At 45.6% G+C, this 16,333-nt stretch overlaps 1 protein-coding gene across 4 annotated transcripts in view; it reads left to right on the forward strand.

Moving 5' to 3' along the window:
* IRF2 (interferon regulatory factor 2) overlaps positions 1 to 16,333 on the forward strand; it is an 81,990-nt gene that overhangs the window by 29,798 nt on the left and 35,859 nt on the right. For all 4 annotated transcript variants that reach the window (XM_035004269.1, XM_035004270.1, XM_035004268.1 and 1 more), the window contains exon 2: positions 11,148 to 11,240. In XM_035004269.1, the coding sequence (XP_034860160.1) occupies positions 11,154 to 11,240 (87 nt within the window). In that variant the 5' untranslated portion in view covers positions 11,148 to 11,153. The remainder of the gene's footprint in view (positions 1 to 11,147; positions 11,241 to 16,333) is intronic.

Consider the following 16,333-nt stretch of genomic DNA (forward strand, 5'->3'; position numbering starts at 1 on the left):
ATCATTGTCACGTAGCATGGGATCCTGGGCGCTCTGGACCTGCCAGCTGGTGGTGTTTTCAAGGGCCTGCAGGTCTAAACAGGGATATGAGTTACTCACACAGAAGCTCCCCCACTTACCAACAGGTTGCCTTCCGAAAGGTGATTAAGCTTGCAGAGCGTGAGTCAGCCCTTTTAAAACCAGGCTTTTCTCAAAAAAACCCCCCAAAACCCAAAAAACAAAAAACACCCCAAAAAACAAAAAACCAGAAAAAACAAACAAGCAAAAAAAGAACAAGCAAACAAAACAAAACAGGCTTTTCTCAAAATAGAACAGTTTCAATGTCAGGTGGCTAACCTGCCTCTTCAAAACCCCCACAGGGGTGTCCTAGGCAGATATTTTGTTTTGAGCAAACACCTGAGCACTCACTGTGATTTGGAAAAACCAGAACTGGCCTTGAAACTCTGTGTCATCTGGTGTGAATGGTTTGTCATTCACACCAGCCACAGTTCAGGTGTTCACTAGCCACACGTGGCTGGTGGCTCCCTTGTTGGACTGTGCGGGTACAGAACGTGTCCAGAATTGCTGGAGAGGGCTGATCTTTATTTATCAGGTGCCTGTTTGATGCAAAGTAGAAGTCAACACAGATGTACATATTAACACATGTAGCAATGTTAACCCAGGTGTCCGGCTTGAAAGGAGCATAGGATATATATTAGAGGCAGTGTTTTAGGAATTCAAGGGAAGTTTTGCAAAGGGGTGGCTGGCTATTTCCAGGCTAGGCATTTCTCCCAAGCTCTAGCCTCCATGGGTCTAATGGCCCACCCAATGCTTTCTTTCTTTTTTTTTTTTTGATATCCCAAAAATATCTCAAAGCCAATAGACCCAAAACCAATCTCAGTATTTCTTCTCTTAAACCTTCCACATTCCCCTTGCAGAGAGTGGCATCACTACTCGCCTGGTCTGAAGAAGGAAAAAAGGAGGGCATGGAAGTCCAGATACGTTTGAAGAGGGAGCGGAGTCAGAAACTCAGAAAGAAGAGCCTGGTGGCGTCTGTTTTTCTCTCTGAAGTGAGAGGCAAGAGCCTTTCCGGGATTGATGAGTGTGGCTGTGAATTAGGCAGTGTGGAAAGATCTGAGATCATTCCTGTGGGGTACAGCAACAGGGGCTGATGAGGGAGAAGCAAAAAAGATGTGCAGATAAACCATCAACGTGTCGTGGTAGAGTCGGGACTGGGCGTTATTCGGCCCAGGCATGAGTTTGTGACACATGAGCAAGCAAGAGGGAGGAAGTGAGACCCATTTGTAGTGGAGAAGTGCTAGGCAGCTGTGTTGGGCAGAGAATGGGGCCAGAGAATGGGCACTCTGGGGAGACGGGACAGGGGAGCGGGGCTTGTTGGGCGGGGATGGGCAGCAGGGCTCTGGGCCCCCTCTCTGAAAAGTGCGTGTCTGCATAGACAAGAGTGTGTCCTGTGTTTCTTCAAGGCTTGCTCTCTGGATGGAGAGAACTCCTGTTCTCTTTAGGCTGCATTGAGAACTGTTTCCTAGAATGACTGTTGGCTCACCAACAGTACGGAAAACCAGTGACATATTTTGGTGTCTTTTAAACACACATGTGGAGGCCATAAGTCAGTTTCGGTTGCAATGATGCAGTGCAAGTTACTATCAGATAATCAATCACACTGTTTCAGGTACCAGAGTAGTTTGTGGTCAGAGATAGGGAAATTTTTGTAAAGTAACTATGGTAATATCTTCTGAAAGGAGATAGAAAACACGTCCAATAAGAAAATTGTGGGTAGAATGGCAAATATGCAAAACTATAATTTGGATGATTCTCAGTATGGGAAACTTGTTCCGTGGTATTTAAAGGCATTTTAGAATTCTAATTTCATATGTATTTATATTCTATTCATGATGAAATCTATTCACCATTGGCGTCCTCGTTTTCCTATGACTCATTTGGAGATGTTTATTATACAAATGGGATCTGGAAGGCCATTGAGCTGATGGTACTGAATGGCAGTGATATCCACACGTAGCTGCATATCCAAATTGCCCTGGGATAATAAAAAAAAAATTCTTGGTTCTTAATCCCTGGAGATTCTTATTCAGTGAGCCTAAGATGGGATCAGGGAGTCCTTTTTTTTTTTTTTTAATTCCCCAGGTAATAATGTAGCACAGGCATTTTGGGGGTGCTGGTAGAGGTGAATGGAAAGTAACTAGGGATGTTGATACATTGAGGGTAGCCATTTCCAGCAATCCTGTCCCCATTATTCAAGGTCGAGCTCTTTTTTTTTTTTTTTAAGATTTTACTTATTTATTTGAGAGAGAGAGAGAATGAGCAGGGAGGAAGGGCAGAGGAAGAGAGAGAGAAGCAGACTCCCTGCTGAGCAGGGAGCCCGATGCAGGGCTGGATCCCAGGACCCTGGAATCATGACCCGAGCCGAAGGCAGACGCTTCACTGACTGGGCCACCCAGGCGCCCCAAGGTTGAGCTCTTGAAAAGCCCACATAGTAGGAGAATTCATGGTTGAATTGCTTAAAACCTTGAGAAGAACTGGGCTAGAGACTAAAATTATTAAATGCATCTGTGACGCGCATCTTTCGAAAGTTCAATAAAATAAAACAGTAAGTGCATGGAGTGAGGATTACATCACTGGTAACAGTGGATATCACAAATTGATTTCCCTTGCGTATTAACGCTCCCGAAGTTTAATAAAACTTGTTGAAATTGGTTTTGCATTGGTGCAGGTAACATGTACACTAAGAGGCATGTCTTCTCTGGGTCTGGTGCTCATCCCAATGTTAAAATGTCTTCTGATTTCATGACTGGTAATTGTTGACTTCATCCTCCAGGGTCCTACCAGAGTGTGCAGAGTGATGTGAATACTGTAGGCAGAGATGTATTAAGGTTAGCCAACTGGGCGGGTCTCAAACCCCACCCTCAGATTCGGCGTCCTATTATCTTAGCTCTGAACACGATATTTTCATGCCAGGCACTTGTTGTTAAAATTCTCTCGTGCTTCTCACGTCTGTTTTCCAGGAGTCCTTACGGTTCTAAGGTTCACCATATCCTTCTCTTCTGCTTCCTGCTTTCCACTCTGAACATCGTGCACACACCTGGGGAGCGGTTCGGCCACATAAAATGCTTTTTATGCCCTTTTTTACCACAGTACCAGGATAATATAAAATTGGAAAAAAAATAATAAAACAACCTTACCCTTATTGGGGCGACTCTCATAGTTTGTATTCTGTGTTCACATACGTTAAAACTGAAGTGCCATAAATTGATTTCATGACCCAGTGTTTGAAAAACACTGGCCTGGGGGTTTTTGGCATCTTCTTTGGAATCAGGTGGATCCGGATTTGAATCCTAGCTTTACCACTTACTAGCTCTGCAGCTTGGTAAGCAGCTTCATTTCCTCATCTATCAAATGGAGATAGGATGCTGTACCTCATAGAACTTGTTTGAAGATTAAATGAAGTAACGCGTGAAAAGCCCCTGGCCTAGGGTCTGATTCCTAGGAAACACTTGGACAGGGTGATGGGGACGAGGAGGGCGATGATGATGGCGAGGATTTTCGGTTTTCAACTCCAGCCTTCTTCCTCTCAACTCACGTGATTTTGAACTGGAATTTTTAACTTTTGCCAAAAGGGTACAAAGGTCGGTGTGAGGAGTGTAGAATCTCATGCAAGAGGCACTTGCATTTGGGGAACGATTACCAAATGTTCAGGAAAAGTTACTACTAGATGTCGCTAGTACGTTCCTACACGGGGCTTGCCACTTGCTTCACTTTCTGTGCGTTCCCGCAGCCTCCACCCTGGACCCGAGCAGTAGCCGCTGGCTCATCTCCTTGCCTCCGTTTGCCCCTCTGTGACTGCTATACGTGACTAATCTCAGGCTGGTACCCAGCATTTTAGGAGCCTCTGTCCACCAGCTGGGCGATGGGGGGTACAAGCCTTGGTCCCTCTTCTAGGGGCTTGGGTGACTGCGACATGGTTTTTCCTTCTTTTTTTTAAAGTCACCTTTTCAAGCTATGCTTTTCCTCCTCCTTAAAATGGGGATAACAATATTTAACTGATAAAGGCCGGTGTGTGGGTTAGCGATGATTTCTGTAAACCACCCAGCCCGTGCTGCTCACCTGCTCACCTGCTCACCTGCTCGCGGACTCTCACGAAGCTCCACCCACATTGGTGCCCAAGGCAGTTGCTCCGCCCACGTCAGCAAACCCACCTTCCCCGGTCCTGCCTCTGCCCTTTCTACCAGCCTTCACCTTTGCCTGGCTTGCTTGCCACCCTCTCTGTGCCTGGACTATTCCTCCCCATCCTAATAAGCTCTTCCTGTGCCTCAAAGCTTTCCCTTACCAACCCATCCGATAACGATTTATGGATTCCTCACGAACTAGTTCCCGTAGTCGGCAATTAATCGTATACTGCCTTCTGATCTCTAGTGCAGTCTTTTATTATCATAATTATAGTATTATTGGGTCGCTTTATAGGATTTATGTCTCATACCCCCAGTTAACTTATTAATTCCTTGAGGGTAGTGATCAGGTCTCACACATCTCTGAATCCTCCCTAGCACCTAGCAGAGTGCCTTGCAATAACGTGGGTTTAATACATATTTGTCCATACACTGGATGACTGGGTACTGCAGTAGGAGTACCTGCTGTAGGAGCAGAGGGTCCCAGGTTAGAGCTGAGAGAGAAGGTTTCGTCGATGAAAAGAGATTGGAGCTAGCTTTTGTTAGGAGGGAAGAGGGGGGGCGCCTGGGTGGCTCAGTTGGTTAAGCGACTGCCTTCAGCTCAGGCCATGATCCTGGAGTCCCTGGATCGAGTCCCGCATCGGGCTCCCCGCTCAGTGGGGAGTCTGCTTCTCCCTCTGACCCTCTCCCCTCTCATGCTCTCTCTCACTTTCTCTCTCTCAAATAAATAAATAAAATCTTTAAAAAAAAAAAAAAGGAGGGAAGAGGGGTGGGCACATGGCTGTGTAAGGGCTATCAGGTGACAAGAGCCCTGGCAGGTTACTTATAAAACAGATCAATGTCCCAGGTGCTGAAGAAATGGGATGGAGTGCTGCTGTGATCAGACTCACGCTGAAGCCCTCTTCTTAGCTGCGTGGCGCCAATACTCTTGCCTTCCCTCTTCCCCAGTTTTGACCCACCTCCTGTGCCCCTGCAACTGGGATCTGATGAGCTGTGGGGCTGCTGGTGGAAATTCTTCTCTGAACGAAGATGCTTTTATTTCCACTTCATTCTCGACGGAGATTTTTGCTGTAGCTCAGCTTTTTACAAATAGCAGCTTTTCCTTTGAGTACCTTACGGACACCTTTCCGTTGTCTTCTGTCTCCCAGGGTTTCTGTTGAGTAGCCACGGTAAGGCTTCTGGGTCTTGGGGTTTTTGTTATTCGTTTTTTGAAGGTGATGCCTGTTTTTTCCCTCTGGCCATCTTTAAGATTTTTCGCTGTGATTTTGGTTTTCAGCACGCGTACTGGAGTGTCGTGTTATTTGTATTTGTCCGTTTGGGGTTTGTAGTAAATTATTAAATCTGTGGTTGGAAGATAATTGGTCATTGTTCCCCAAATATCGCTTTTGCCTCATTCTTTCTCTTGTCTTCATGGAACTGCAGACTGCCCATATTTTAGATCTTTTTACCTCTAAGATAAAATCTGCTATGGATGCTATCTTCTTTTTAACATTTTCCACCCTTTTGTCTCTAAGTGCTTCATTCTGTTTATTTCCTTCCGACCTGTCTTCTTCTTCTTACTTTTTATTGCGGTGTCTAATCTATTAGTAAACCCATCCGTTGAGTTCTTGATTTTAATTATTTGCCCTTTAGTCCTAGAATTTCTTTTTTAGTTTCTAGTTCTTTACCAACGTTGTCCATCTTGTCTTTTATGTAGGCATACTTGTCTTAAAGACTGTGTCTGAAAACTTTTGTTATCTGTGTATCCCTTATATCTATCCGTATAAGACCTGTGTCTGAATCCCTGTGGGTCTGTTTTTGTTGTCCATATTTCATTGATTTTTTTATTTTGTTGTCTTTTATCCTTGTATTCTCAGCTATATTGATTGTGTGTATGAAAAACTCCAGAGGTAATATAAATTCTAGGATAATGTTGTCTTCCTCAAGATATGATTACATTCACTTCTGGGAGTTCCAGATCATTTTAATTTGATCAGAGATTGAGGTGATTCAAAGCTAGGCTTCAGTCTTTGAGGTTAGTCTGTTTCCATTTAGTTTTATCCCAAATGAAGCTTGTGTGTGTGTGGGGGGGTGGTTTCTAGACTTCCTTTTCCTAGTTAAGTCCTGATCTTCAATTCTTGTCCCCCTTAGTCACCGGAATGTGTCAGAAGCTTTGCTCAGCTTCTGTGCCCTGGAGCCTCCTATTCGGGAATTGGCAGATGCCCCTAGGCTAGGGGAAGAATGCCCCAAATGTCAGGCTTACCTTCCTGAGTTTCTTTCTTCTTCCCGATCCTGCTCTCCTAATTCTTTGCTACCTTCTTAGTTCTCTGATTCTTCTAAACAGATTTTAAAAAACATGTTTTGTGTAGGTTTTCTTGTTATTCGCCTTGGGACTTACGTCTGAATTACCTAATTGTGTCATTAGCAGAAGCGTACCACCCTCTCTCAGCCAAGGATTTTATTATCTTAAATCCAGCAGGGATGTTTACAAGTCTCTGGAATAGAATATTAACATGATTTAAGTGGTATTTTAGGAAATTTAATATGTCAGTGGTATGCAGAACAGACAGGAGTTGGGAAAGGCTCAGGAAGTAGAACAGTTAAAAGATCATCATAACTGAGTGCTTTCTAGGGTAAGAAAAAAGCAGGTGTTAGGGTTTCTGAAGCTGGGCCTTTCAGAGAGATCCGCATGAGAGTCTTGGCTCTCCTCCTTACTAGCAGATTGCCTTGAAAGCAGTTCCTTTACCTATCCTGTCATCTGTAATATGGAATACTAAATAAAGTCCCTACCTTCTTAGGGTTATAAGAATTACACGAGAAGCTCAGAAAAACTGGTTTTAATGGGTTGGCGTATAGTATGTGCTCAGTGAATAGTCGCCATTGCTGTTACTATTCCAAGATCCAAAGTTCAGTTATTTAGGTTAAAATTCAAGATCACTGTTACTGGCCCTGAGCATGACCATACCATTGTCAACTTCATGGGGGACTGATCACTTCCTGTGAGTCACAGGGAATAGCTTACATGCATTGATGGGCACCACCAGTACCAGTGATATTCTAAATACCCGCCATGTACTGAACTGATTTAGAGGCTGATGCCATGGCTCTAAAGATGACCCCAACCCCACATCTCAAAGGTATAATGAGAGGTGATTTCAGAAAGTGCGTTTTGTTGGGATTGAGGGTAGATGTTCCATATCTTAGGCTTAAAGAGCCATAATTTCAGCATTTCACTTAAAAAAAAGATTGATTTATTTGAGAGAGAGAGCACATGCGAGCAAGAGTGGGGTGGAGGGAGAAGGAGAGAGAATCCTTAAGCAGACCCCCTGCTGAGTGAAGAGCTGGATGTGGAGCTCCATCCCAGGACCTGAGACCATGACCTGAGCCGAAATCAAGAGTCGGGCCCTTAACTGACTGAGCCACCCGGGCGCCCCAAGCATTTCACTCTTAAAAACAACCCAATGCACAAGCATAGAAGCTTACACAAAAGATAAACCAGATAATGAGCCTTCATGTCACAAAAGGATTCCTAGAGTCGTAAATCACTTGAGAAATTATCTTTTTGAAACCTCTCATTTTCCTAGATGATCGAAGTGCAGACCAGAGGGTTTGGGTGACTAGCCCAAGGACACACACTAGTAACGTCAAGGTCAGGACTGGAACACGTGTCTCAATTTCTGGTGGACTGTGGTTCTCTTGCCAAAAATAGCACCTCTTTGTCTTTTCTCACCTGTTCCACGCCTTCCCCAACTCGGTTTGAGTTTCCTGTGGCCCATGGGACCGGGTGCCTCTGGGAAACTCACCTTCCAAAAGGGAAGACCCATCTGTCACCATGAATTTCATTGACAGAAGCTAGAAAATTCATGCCAAAGAGGACTCTTTTCTCAGTATCTAGTCTCTGACCCTCTGTGACTGTCCTCTCAGCCTTTTAATCTCTGGAAATCCCATTTATTTTTTGTGTCAAACTAAAGGATGAGTTTCTGGCGCTAGGCTCAATATAGCATTCCACCTTCACTTTCTTCCGCACAAGTCAGGACGTGCACTCGGCTGGTGAGGAGACCTATTACAGCACCTGTTTTCTTCTGCATCAGGCAGCGAGACCACTGGTCAATCATTACCTGTTTAGTGTGTGGGACGTGGGGCTGGGCTCTAAGATCAAGTATATATAGAGGAAGTATCTTCATGTGAAAGTATTAGTTTTTTCCCAGTATGTAACATCGGGGAAATCCTAGGTGTTTAAAACAAAAAAAACGTAGAACCTAAAATAAGAGAAGTCCTTTGTAACAGAGTTTGTCCTACTCTGATAAGGCGATACTTGCTATCTCTGCTTTTCCTAAAAATCTGCTTATGAGTAATGACAGTCCTAACTCAAGATTTAGAACATCCTTTACGTGTGTGATTTCCACAGTGTTTTGGCTAGGTAACTGAGAGACCGAGGTTTGGCTGAGCTGTGTCCTTGTTAGAAAGGCCCAGCATGTAAATAAGGGATGGACCAACAGATAGGTGATACAGAACGTGATACGCTGAGCCTAATGGAGGGTCTCTGCTTGCCAGAATGACCAGACTTTGCAGGAAGAGCACAGAAGAGCAGGTGGCTCATAATTAAAAATAGAAGACAATCTAGAGCCTTGCTCCTCAGAGTCTGGTCCAAGGACCTTGGAGCTTATTAGAAAGAGGGAATCACAGGGCTCACCTAGACCTGCCAAATCAAGATTTGTGTGCCCATTAAAAGTGGTAATGTACTGGTCTGGATTTTGTAGTCAGCTCTTCCCTTTACTGTCAACAAAATCGATCATATCGTTCATTTGCATTAATCCCCAGTTGTCCCTCCTGTCTTGGGATGATGATCACAATCCCTAGGCATGGTTCTCCAGGCCCTGCAGGGCCAGCCTGTCTTTGGCCCCTCTCTGTTGCCAACTGCTTTCTAGTACCATTCTGTACACAGGACTCTTCGTGTGGTATGGTAATCTCTTCCTTCTTGTCCCTTATTAGACTAGGAGTTTCTAGATGCTAGAGGATGTCTTGCCTTTTCCTGTTCCTGGAATATCATTCTCAATAAATGATCTTGAAAAGGTGGATAAACGCATGAGGGACTGGAATGACTTGCGAACCACTAAGAGCAGCGGTATTGGGGGCCCCTGTGGGCTTGTCCCCAAGCTTCCTGTTACTTATCTCAAAGAGCGGTGACCTGAAGCCTCCACATGCGTGGACAGGGCCAACCAGCAATGTCAGCCCAGCTTGGCTGACCTTCAGAGCTGGCCTGGATCTTGTTTGAATATCTCCTGGGTGGGAGGCAGCATTTGGGCTTTGTAGGAATATTAAAAGACCCTACGAGGGGTAGAGTTCCTGCTCTCAAAGAACTTACAGTTTGGTTAGGAAGAGAGGTGTACACAGTGGAAGAGTTTATAGTTAAGGAGAGAGTTGGATAAGAACAAAGACAGCATGGAATGCCACTCTCAAGCAATGTTTGATTCTCAAATGAGCAATGTAAGATCAGTGAGTATTGGGGAAGTCTGGGAGGAGGATTGGGCTGGAGTGGTCTGGGAAGGCCTGTGGAGAAGGAGGGCAGAAACTGGGTCTTGGAGGATGGGGAAGGATGGGCAAGGCCTGAGAAGGAGCAGCAGAGAGTGCAGTGTGAGCAGGGATTCCGAGGAAGCATCTGCAACAGAGAGTGGATCTGAACTGGGAGAGACGTGCAGGTTCTAGAATCGAGTTCTAGAATCGAGTTCTAGAATGTCGTCAGGCTCTCGAGGCCAAGGCTCTGACATAGTGATGCTCACACGCTGGCAGAACTGGGGGAGGCACAGAGGAGAGAGAAGTCCTCTGCAAGCTGGGAGAGAGAGTGACTGACACTTGGATCATCGCAACCCAAATTCATCTCAATAGAATTTTCGGAGCTCATTTTCGGAGGAGGAAATGAGTAAAAGAAGGAAGATACAGCTAAGGGTTGAAAAGAGGATGATGTCACACTGTCCATGAAGTTTTATAGAGTGGAAGCTTGAATGGACCTCATCTTTGCTTTTGAATCCTACATTCCATTTAAATTTACATGCAAATAGGATGAAGATGAGTGCTAGACAGTACTTTGTTAGTGATTGCACTCTGGTGGTATTTGAGTGGACAAGGGAAAGACTATCTAGAAATGTATCTGGAAGGAGGGAAGAGAGGCAGGATGTGGGCTGGTGGAGGGACCATGTTTAGACCAGGCAGCTATTTTCAGAGGGAAGGTTAGTTAAAGGAAAGGGAGGAGGATCTCAGGTCAGAGGGAGTGGCCGTGAGGGGGGGTCTTTGAGGGAGGGAGCAAGAGAGTGCATGAACATGAGTGCCGAGCTGAAGCCAGAGCGGAGATGCTGCCGGGCTCTGAGAGTAGATAGGACACCAGATGAATTGATGCTTTTAGACTTTAAAGCATGAAAATTGGTGGTTCAAAACATTTCTGTCACCCAGATACCCAAAAGCCACAAATTGGCTCTAAGCACTGTTTCCCACAACTGTTTTGCTCTGTCCACCCTGGGCTCTTGGGAGGGTAACACCCAAAGGTATTTGTAAACTGCTGGTCCTCCCAATACCCACCTGCTACACCGAAGGGCTCTGCTACACAGCCGGGTTGGGGTGGGGCTAAGACCTCTCTTTAGGCCAAGTCCCTAGGGTGTCCAGGCCCTCGAACTAGCAGGGTTTCTGCCAGCCCAGGCCTTCTACACCCATGGGACCTAGTGCGAGCCCAGGCCTTCTACACCCATGGGATCTAGTGCGAGCAGGTCTGGCCCGAACCATTGTCCCACCGAGACAGCTCCTCATTACTGAGTATGCTCTAGCAGGGCAGGCCCCCTCCCGCCCACGCTGGCCCTCCGATCCACCGCCCACGTCAGCTGTGTGGTTTTGGGGAAGGGGACGGGGAAGAGGGTCAGGCAGAGGTGTAGAATTTCACAGTTCAGACCTGACAGTCACTAGCAGAATTACCTGATGCTATGTTTCTCTTCTGCAAAGGGTACCATGCCGGTGGAAAGGATGCGGATGCGCCCGTGGCTGGAGGAACAGATTAACTCGAATACGATACCAGGGCTAAAGTGGCTTAATAAGGTAAGTGTGTTGGGTGCCTCTGTGTGTGTGTGTGTGTGTGTGTGAGAGAGAGAGAGAGAGGTCCATGCATGGGGACCGCCAAAGTAAAATTGCATTCTTTGTGTTCAAAATCTTAACCTTATTCGTTACAAAACCAGCCAACCAAAAATGATCTGTGTTACTGTTTAATGATTCTTACCCCCTTCCTTCTCTAAATGCCTCTCTTGCTTCTCCTGGCTTCTAGGATTAGAGAACATGGAAACTCTCGGGTTTTGTGTTGGGAATGGAGCATATTGGCTCTCTTCTCAGTATTGTCTGTGTAAAGAAAACTTTTTGTTTTTTGTCTTAAAAAAAGTCTTCTCTTTTCATTGTGAAACACTGTTTGTGTGCCTACCGGTCCTAAAAAAGTAGGCTGTCATTTACAACCCCCCACATATGTACATACATACACATGTACATAGATCCTCCCTTACTTTACCAACCTTAGACTCTCAATCCAATTGCTCCTACCTGCTAGGAGTGAATCAGGAAGAGAGTGGATATCAAAATAAAGAACACCTGAAAATACATAGTTACCACCTAGAAAAGCAACTAATATATCATGCCTTCTTTAAAAGGGCCCAAGGGAGACGTTTCTCTCCCGCTACCAGGAATATCGCAATTCTTCTGAGTAAATTTCCTTTTCCTCTTCTGCCTCCCCCTCATTTTAATCTTAAGGACCTGATGACTAATTCAGCTGGTCAGGCTTTATCTTCGTATGGCGTGCTTGAGGGCTTAGAGCCCGGTTGTGGCCCGCTTCTAACAAGTGTGGAGGGTCCTGCAGCATCGTTGTGCTTACTCATATCACTCCTGGCTTCATCTTGTCTTTTCAGATGTCTCTTGAGCCTTATTTCCCCTTGCCCACTTATTTCTTTTTTCACTTATTTTAAGTGTAATGGTATTTTATTTGAGTGCATCAGTTTCAGTAGGTCCTTTTCTGAAACAAGGTGGGGTAAGAAGTGAATAGAAATAAGTAAACTATGCTCGCTTCAGGGGAACTGTCCTATATCTTAAGGTCTTACGGCAAATAATTTCTTTTTCTAGGCTTGCTATATCCATAGTGTTTCAGATTTGTATCATGGAGGGGTTTTGTAATTAGCCTACTCCAAAGACACAAACAAGAAGTCTGGTTGGGTCGTGGCCTCCTTGGTTATAAGGAAGGGGAAACTGTCGTCAAGCAGAATTGAAGAAACATAGGGTATTCAGTAACGATAATAATCATAAAGACTAATGTTTATGAAGTGCCAGGTGCTCATTTAAGCAAGACACGTGCATTAACTCACATAATCCCCACAATGGGGGGGAGATACTATAATGTTTTCCATTCCACAGACAACGAAGCCAAGGCACAGAGACGTGAAGTAGGATTATATTTTAAAGGACAAGATAACATTGCCTATATTGATTTAGAGTGTGACATTAAAATAGAAGTTCCTGGTTTCTGAAGAGAAGTAATTTTTTTTTTCTGTTTAAAAAACACATCCATCAATTTTGGCTGGCTTGATACAGGGCCAAACTTAACGTGTTATCGTGTCCCCTGTATGATTAGGCACTTGATATGGTGCAATTAACTGTCCTTCTAGTAGGTTAAATTGTGCTCGGCCCCCCCCACTCCCCGCTTCCCACAAAAGGTATATCCACGTTCTAGCCCCCGGAAACTGTGGATACGTCCTTACTGGGAAAAAGGGTCTTTGGAGAAAGTGAAGGATCTCAGGATTACCCCAGATTATCTGGCTGGGCCAGTCTGATGACGAGTGTCCGTATAAGACAAGAACAGAAGGCCATGTGGAGACAGAGGTAGAGAGATTGCAGAGATGCAGCCACAAGCCAAGGACACCCGGGACCACCAGAAGTCAGAAGTGTCCAGGAAAGATTGTCTTTACAGCCTCTGAAGGGAATGTGGCCTTGCCGACATCGTGGTTCTAGATTTCCAGCCTCCAGAACTGTGGTAGGATAGATTTCTGTGGTTGTAAGCAGCCCAGTTTGTGGCAGTTGGTTATGATAGCTCTGGGAAACAAACACACCCTCTTACGGTTGCTTCCTCACCGGGACTCTCCATTAAGACACCTCTTCTTCCATCCACTTTGTCCGTGTTTTTCTGATAGACGACTGGAAAGGGAATGGATTCCTTTTTGTACAGCTGCATACTTGGCCCCTCGTAGGTGGCCCTTGCTGCTGAGCTTCACTCAGCCGGCTCTTGGCTTGTGAGTTCTCTTTCCTGGTAAGGACAGAACGGAGACCCCTTACCTACCTGGTCTGGCTGCTCAGCCTGAGGCAGATGACACGTCTCAGGAGGCCCCTGGCACAGGAGGCCATGGGCACCCAGTAGGGCAGGCGGCCCACGGGCCTGGGCGGAGTGTGCATGCAGCTCTGTCCATGCTCGTGGGCAGGGCTGTCCCAGTCATTGTGGACCTCGGGTGGCGTCAGGGACATCTCTCCATACCTACACCTCCTCAGGCCATCTTTTCATAGGTCTCTGTTAACTTAGGCTTTGGCACTCATCTGCCCACACAAATATTTCACTGGAGACCTTACTATTATTTCCTTCTCTTTTTTTAAAGATTTTATTTATTTATTTGAGAGAGAGAGAGAGCAGGGGGAGGGGCAGACGGAGAGGGAGAAGCAGGCTTCCCGCTGAGCAGGGAGCCCGACGCAGGGCTCGATCCCAGGACCCTGAGATCATGACCTGAGCCCAAGGCAGATGCTTAACCTACGGAGCCACCCAGGCACCCCCTGTTATTTCCTTCTTATTCAGAAGCATTCTGCCTAAGAGAATCCCTGCTTGTGTGTTCAGTGGTTTGAGATCGCTGTAAAATCTCTTCTCCCACTGAAGGCTGGTTATAACTCAGGAAACTGTCTGTGGGGCTTTGTTACTACTCACTTACGCCTTAGCTGCCTTATTCAGAATGTGTTGGTGTTGGTGGTGAAGTCCTCTGTGCTGGAAAGCCCCGGGGGGCAGGCCAGGGATGTCGTGATTGTTGCCGCTCGCAGGCTCGGTGTGAGGCCTCCTGCCAGACCCTTAGGAAGTCCTAGGTGAATACTGTTCCATGAGTGAATGGGAGAATGATATGTGCTTGAAGAGGAGTGACATGGGTGACCGTGTCTTTGTTCTGTTGAGATCATCGGACTTGAGAACATTGGGTTGGCAGTTGTCATGTTTCTCTCAAGTGGAGAGTCCATCATATTCGGGACATTCTTAGTAAGAGACAGAGCAGTGGTTAATGAATGCCTTAAATTGGTTTCCATCTCTTATTCTCAGTACATGTTGAGGAGGATGGTGATGGCATGTGTCCTCTGAAGGAGCCGTGAGGAAGTTTGGGGAAGCAGCCTCAGCACAAGCTCTGGCAGAAGGCCTAGGCTTGGGCCCGTTCCTTTTTATTATGAGTATTTGCAAACATACATGGCAGGTGTGAACAGTCTAATGGCTAGAAAGAATAGTATAGCAAATTCTCATGTAGTTTCCAAATTCGCATCCAGATTTAAAAATTATTGACATTTAAAATATTTGTGTGTGTGTGTGTGTCATTTGAAAGCAACTCCCTGCCTGTGTACATCTGTAAGACTTAAGACTATTTTCTGCATATTCACAATACCATTATAAATTGAATAACCATAAATTACTCATCGTTAATCATAACTTTTATTTTTTTATTTTTTTATTTTTTATTTTTTAAAGATTTTATTTATTTATTTGAGAGAGAGAGAATGAGAGAGAGCACACGAGAGGGGGGGGGGTCAGAGGGAGAAGCAGACTCCCTGCCGAGCAGGGAGCCCGATGCGGGACTCGATCCCGGGACTCCAGGATCATGACCTGAGCCGAAGGCAGTCGCTTAACCAACTGAGCCACCCAGGCGCCCTAATCATAACTTTTAATATCATCCCTGTACCATCCATATTCAGAATGCCTTGCGTACTCCCCAGAATGTGTTTTTCCAATTGATTTGTTCCGTCAGAATCCAGAGAAGGCTGTTCTGACTCAAAGTGTCCCCTGATTGTCCTGATTATGAACAGTAGCCCCTCCCTTTTTTTTTTCCCTTCTTGCCTTTGACTTGTCGAAGAGGCCAGGTCCGTGCTGGATTGGTCCAAATGCTTGCTTGTGGCCTCTCTGGGCCATTTCTTGAGGAAGGAAGGAGGCAGCCACAACCAGGTTCATTGTTTCTCCTGTAGCTCTGATAGATTCCCACTCTGGTTATGGATGTGCTCCTTGCACGTGGGAGATCAGCCTGGACCCTGGGGGCCCGAGGCCAGTCCCCAAGCACCCGAGGCCATCACCAGTTAGTTTCAGACCATATCCTTCTGTTCACTTTGAAAGCAGGCTTGTGCTTGTGTAAATGTCAGACCGTCTCAGAACAAGGTTAGGAGTCCTAGCAAAAATAGCAGAGTAAATTGGAACATCTTATAAATACTGGGGGAGAGAAGAGGCAGAGGAGGTGAAGAGAGCTAGTTGCCTCTTGGGGCCCAGGTACCTTCTGCATTTCTCAAGATAATCTTAAATGTTCTTCGCAACTTAAGCACTGCTTCTCTCTCCTTCCCTCAGGTGGGCAGAGTCCTGTCTCTCTATAAACATTGGTAGAGTCTGGAACATGCTGTCCCTCCAAACATGGTGTGCACAGCCTATGTGGATGGGGCGCTCAGGGCTTCTGATGGCACAGACTGATGGCCCAGAGTCTACACAGACACAACGCGACGCTGTCACCATCCCTAATAGGACACACTGATCAATGACCAGAATGTTTACTGGTCAGAATCTCTTCCAGCTTTAAAATGAGTCTCACCTTCTTTATCTTTCAGCATCGTCTTAAAAAAAAAAAAAAAAGATACATGTGATATGTTTATTAGCAGTTTATTTTTTGCAATATGAAAAACTAGTTGAAAGTGACATGTGTGGTTTCTTTTTAATTTACCACTTTAATTATTTTTTTTAAAGATTTTATTTATTTATTTGACAGAGAGAGACACAGCAAGAGAGGGGACAGAACACAAGCAGGGGGAGTGGGAGAGGGAGAAGCAGGCTTCCCGCCGAGCAGGGAGCCCGATGCAGGGCTCCATCCCAGGACCCTGGGATCATGACCTGA

This window comes from Mirounga leonina, unplaced genomic scaffold, assembly GCF_011800145.1.
Source record: "Mirounga leonina isolate KUSES-001 unplaced genomic scaffold, KU_Mleo_1.0 Mir_128, whole genome shotgun sequence".
NCBI classification, from domain to species: domain Eukaryota; kingdom Metazoa; phylum Chordata; class Mammalia; order Carnivora; family Phocidae; genus Mirounga; species Mirounga leonina.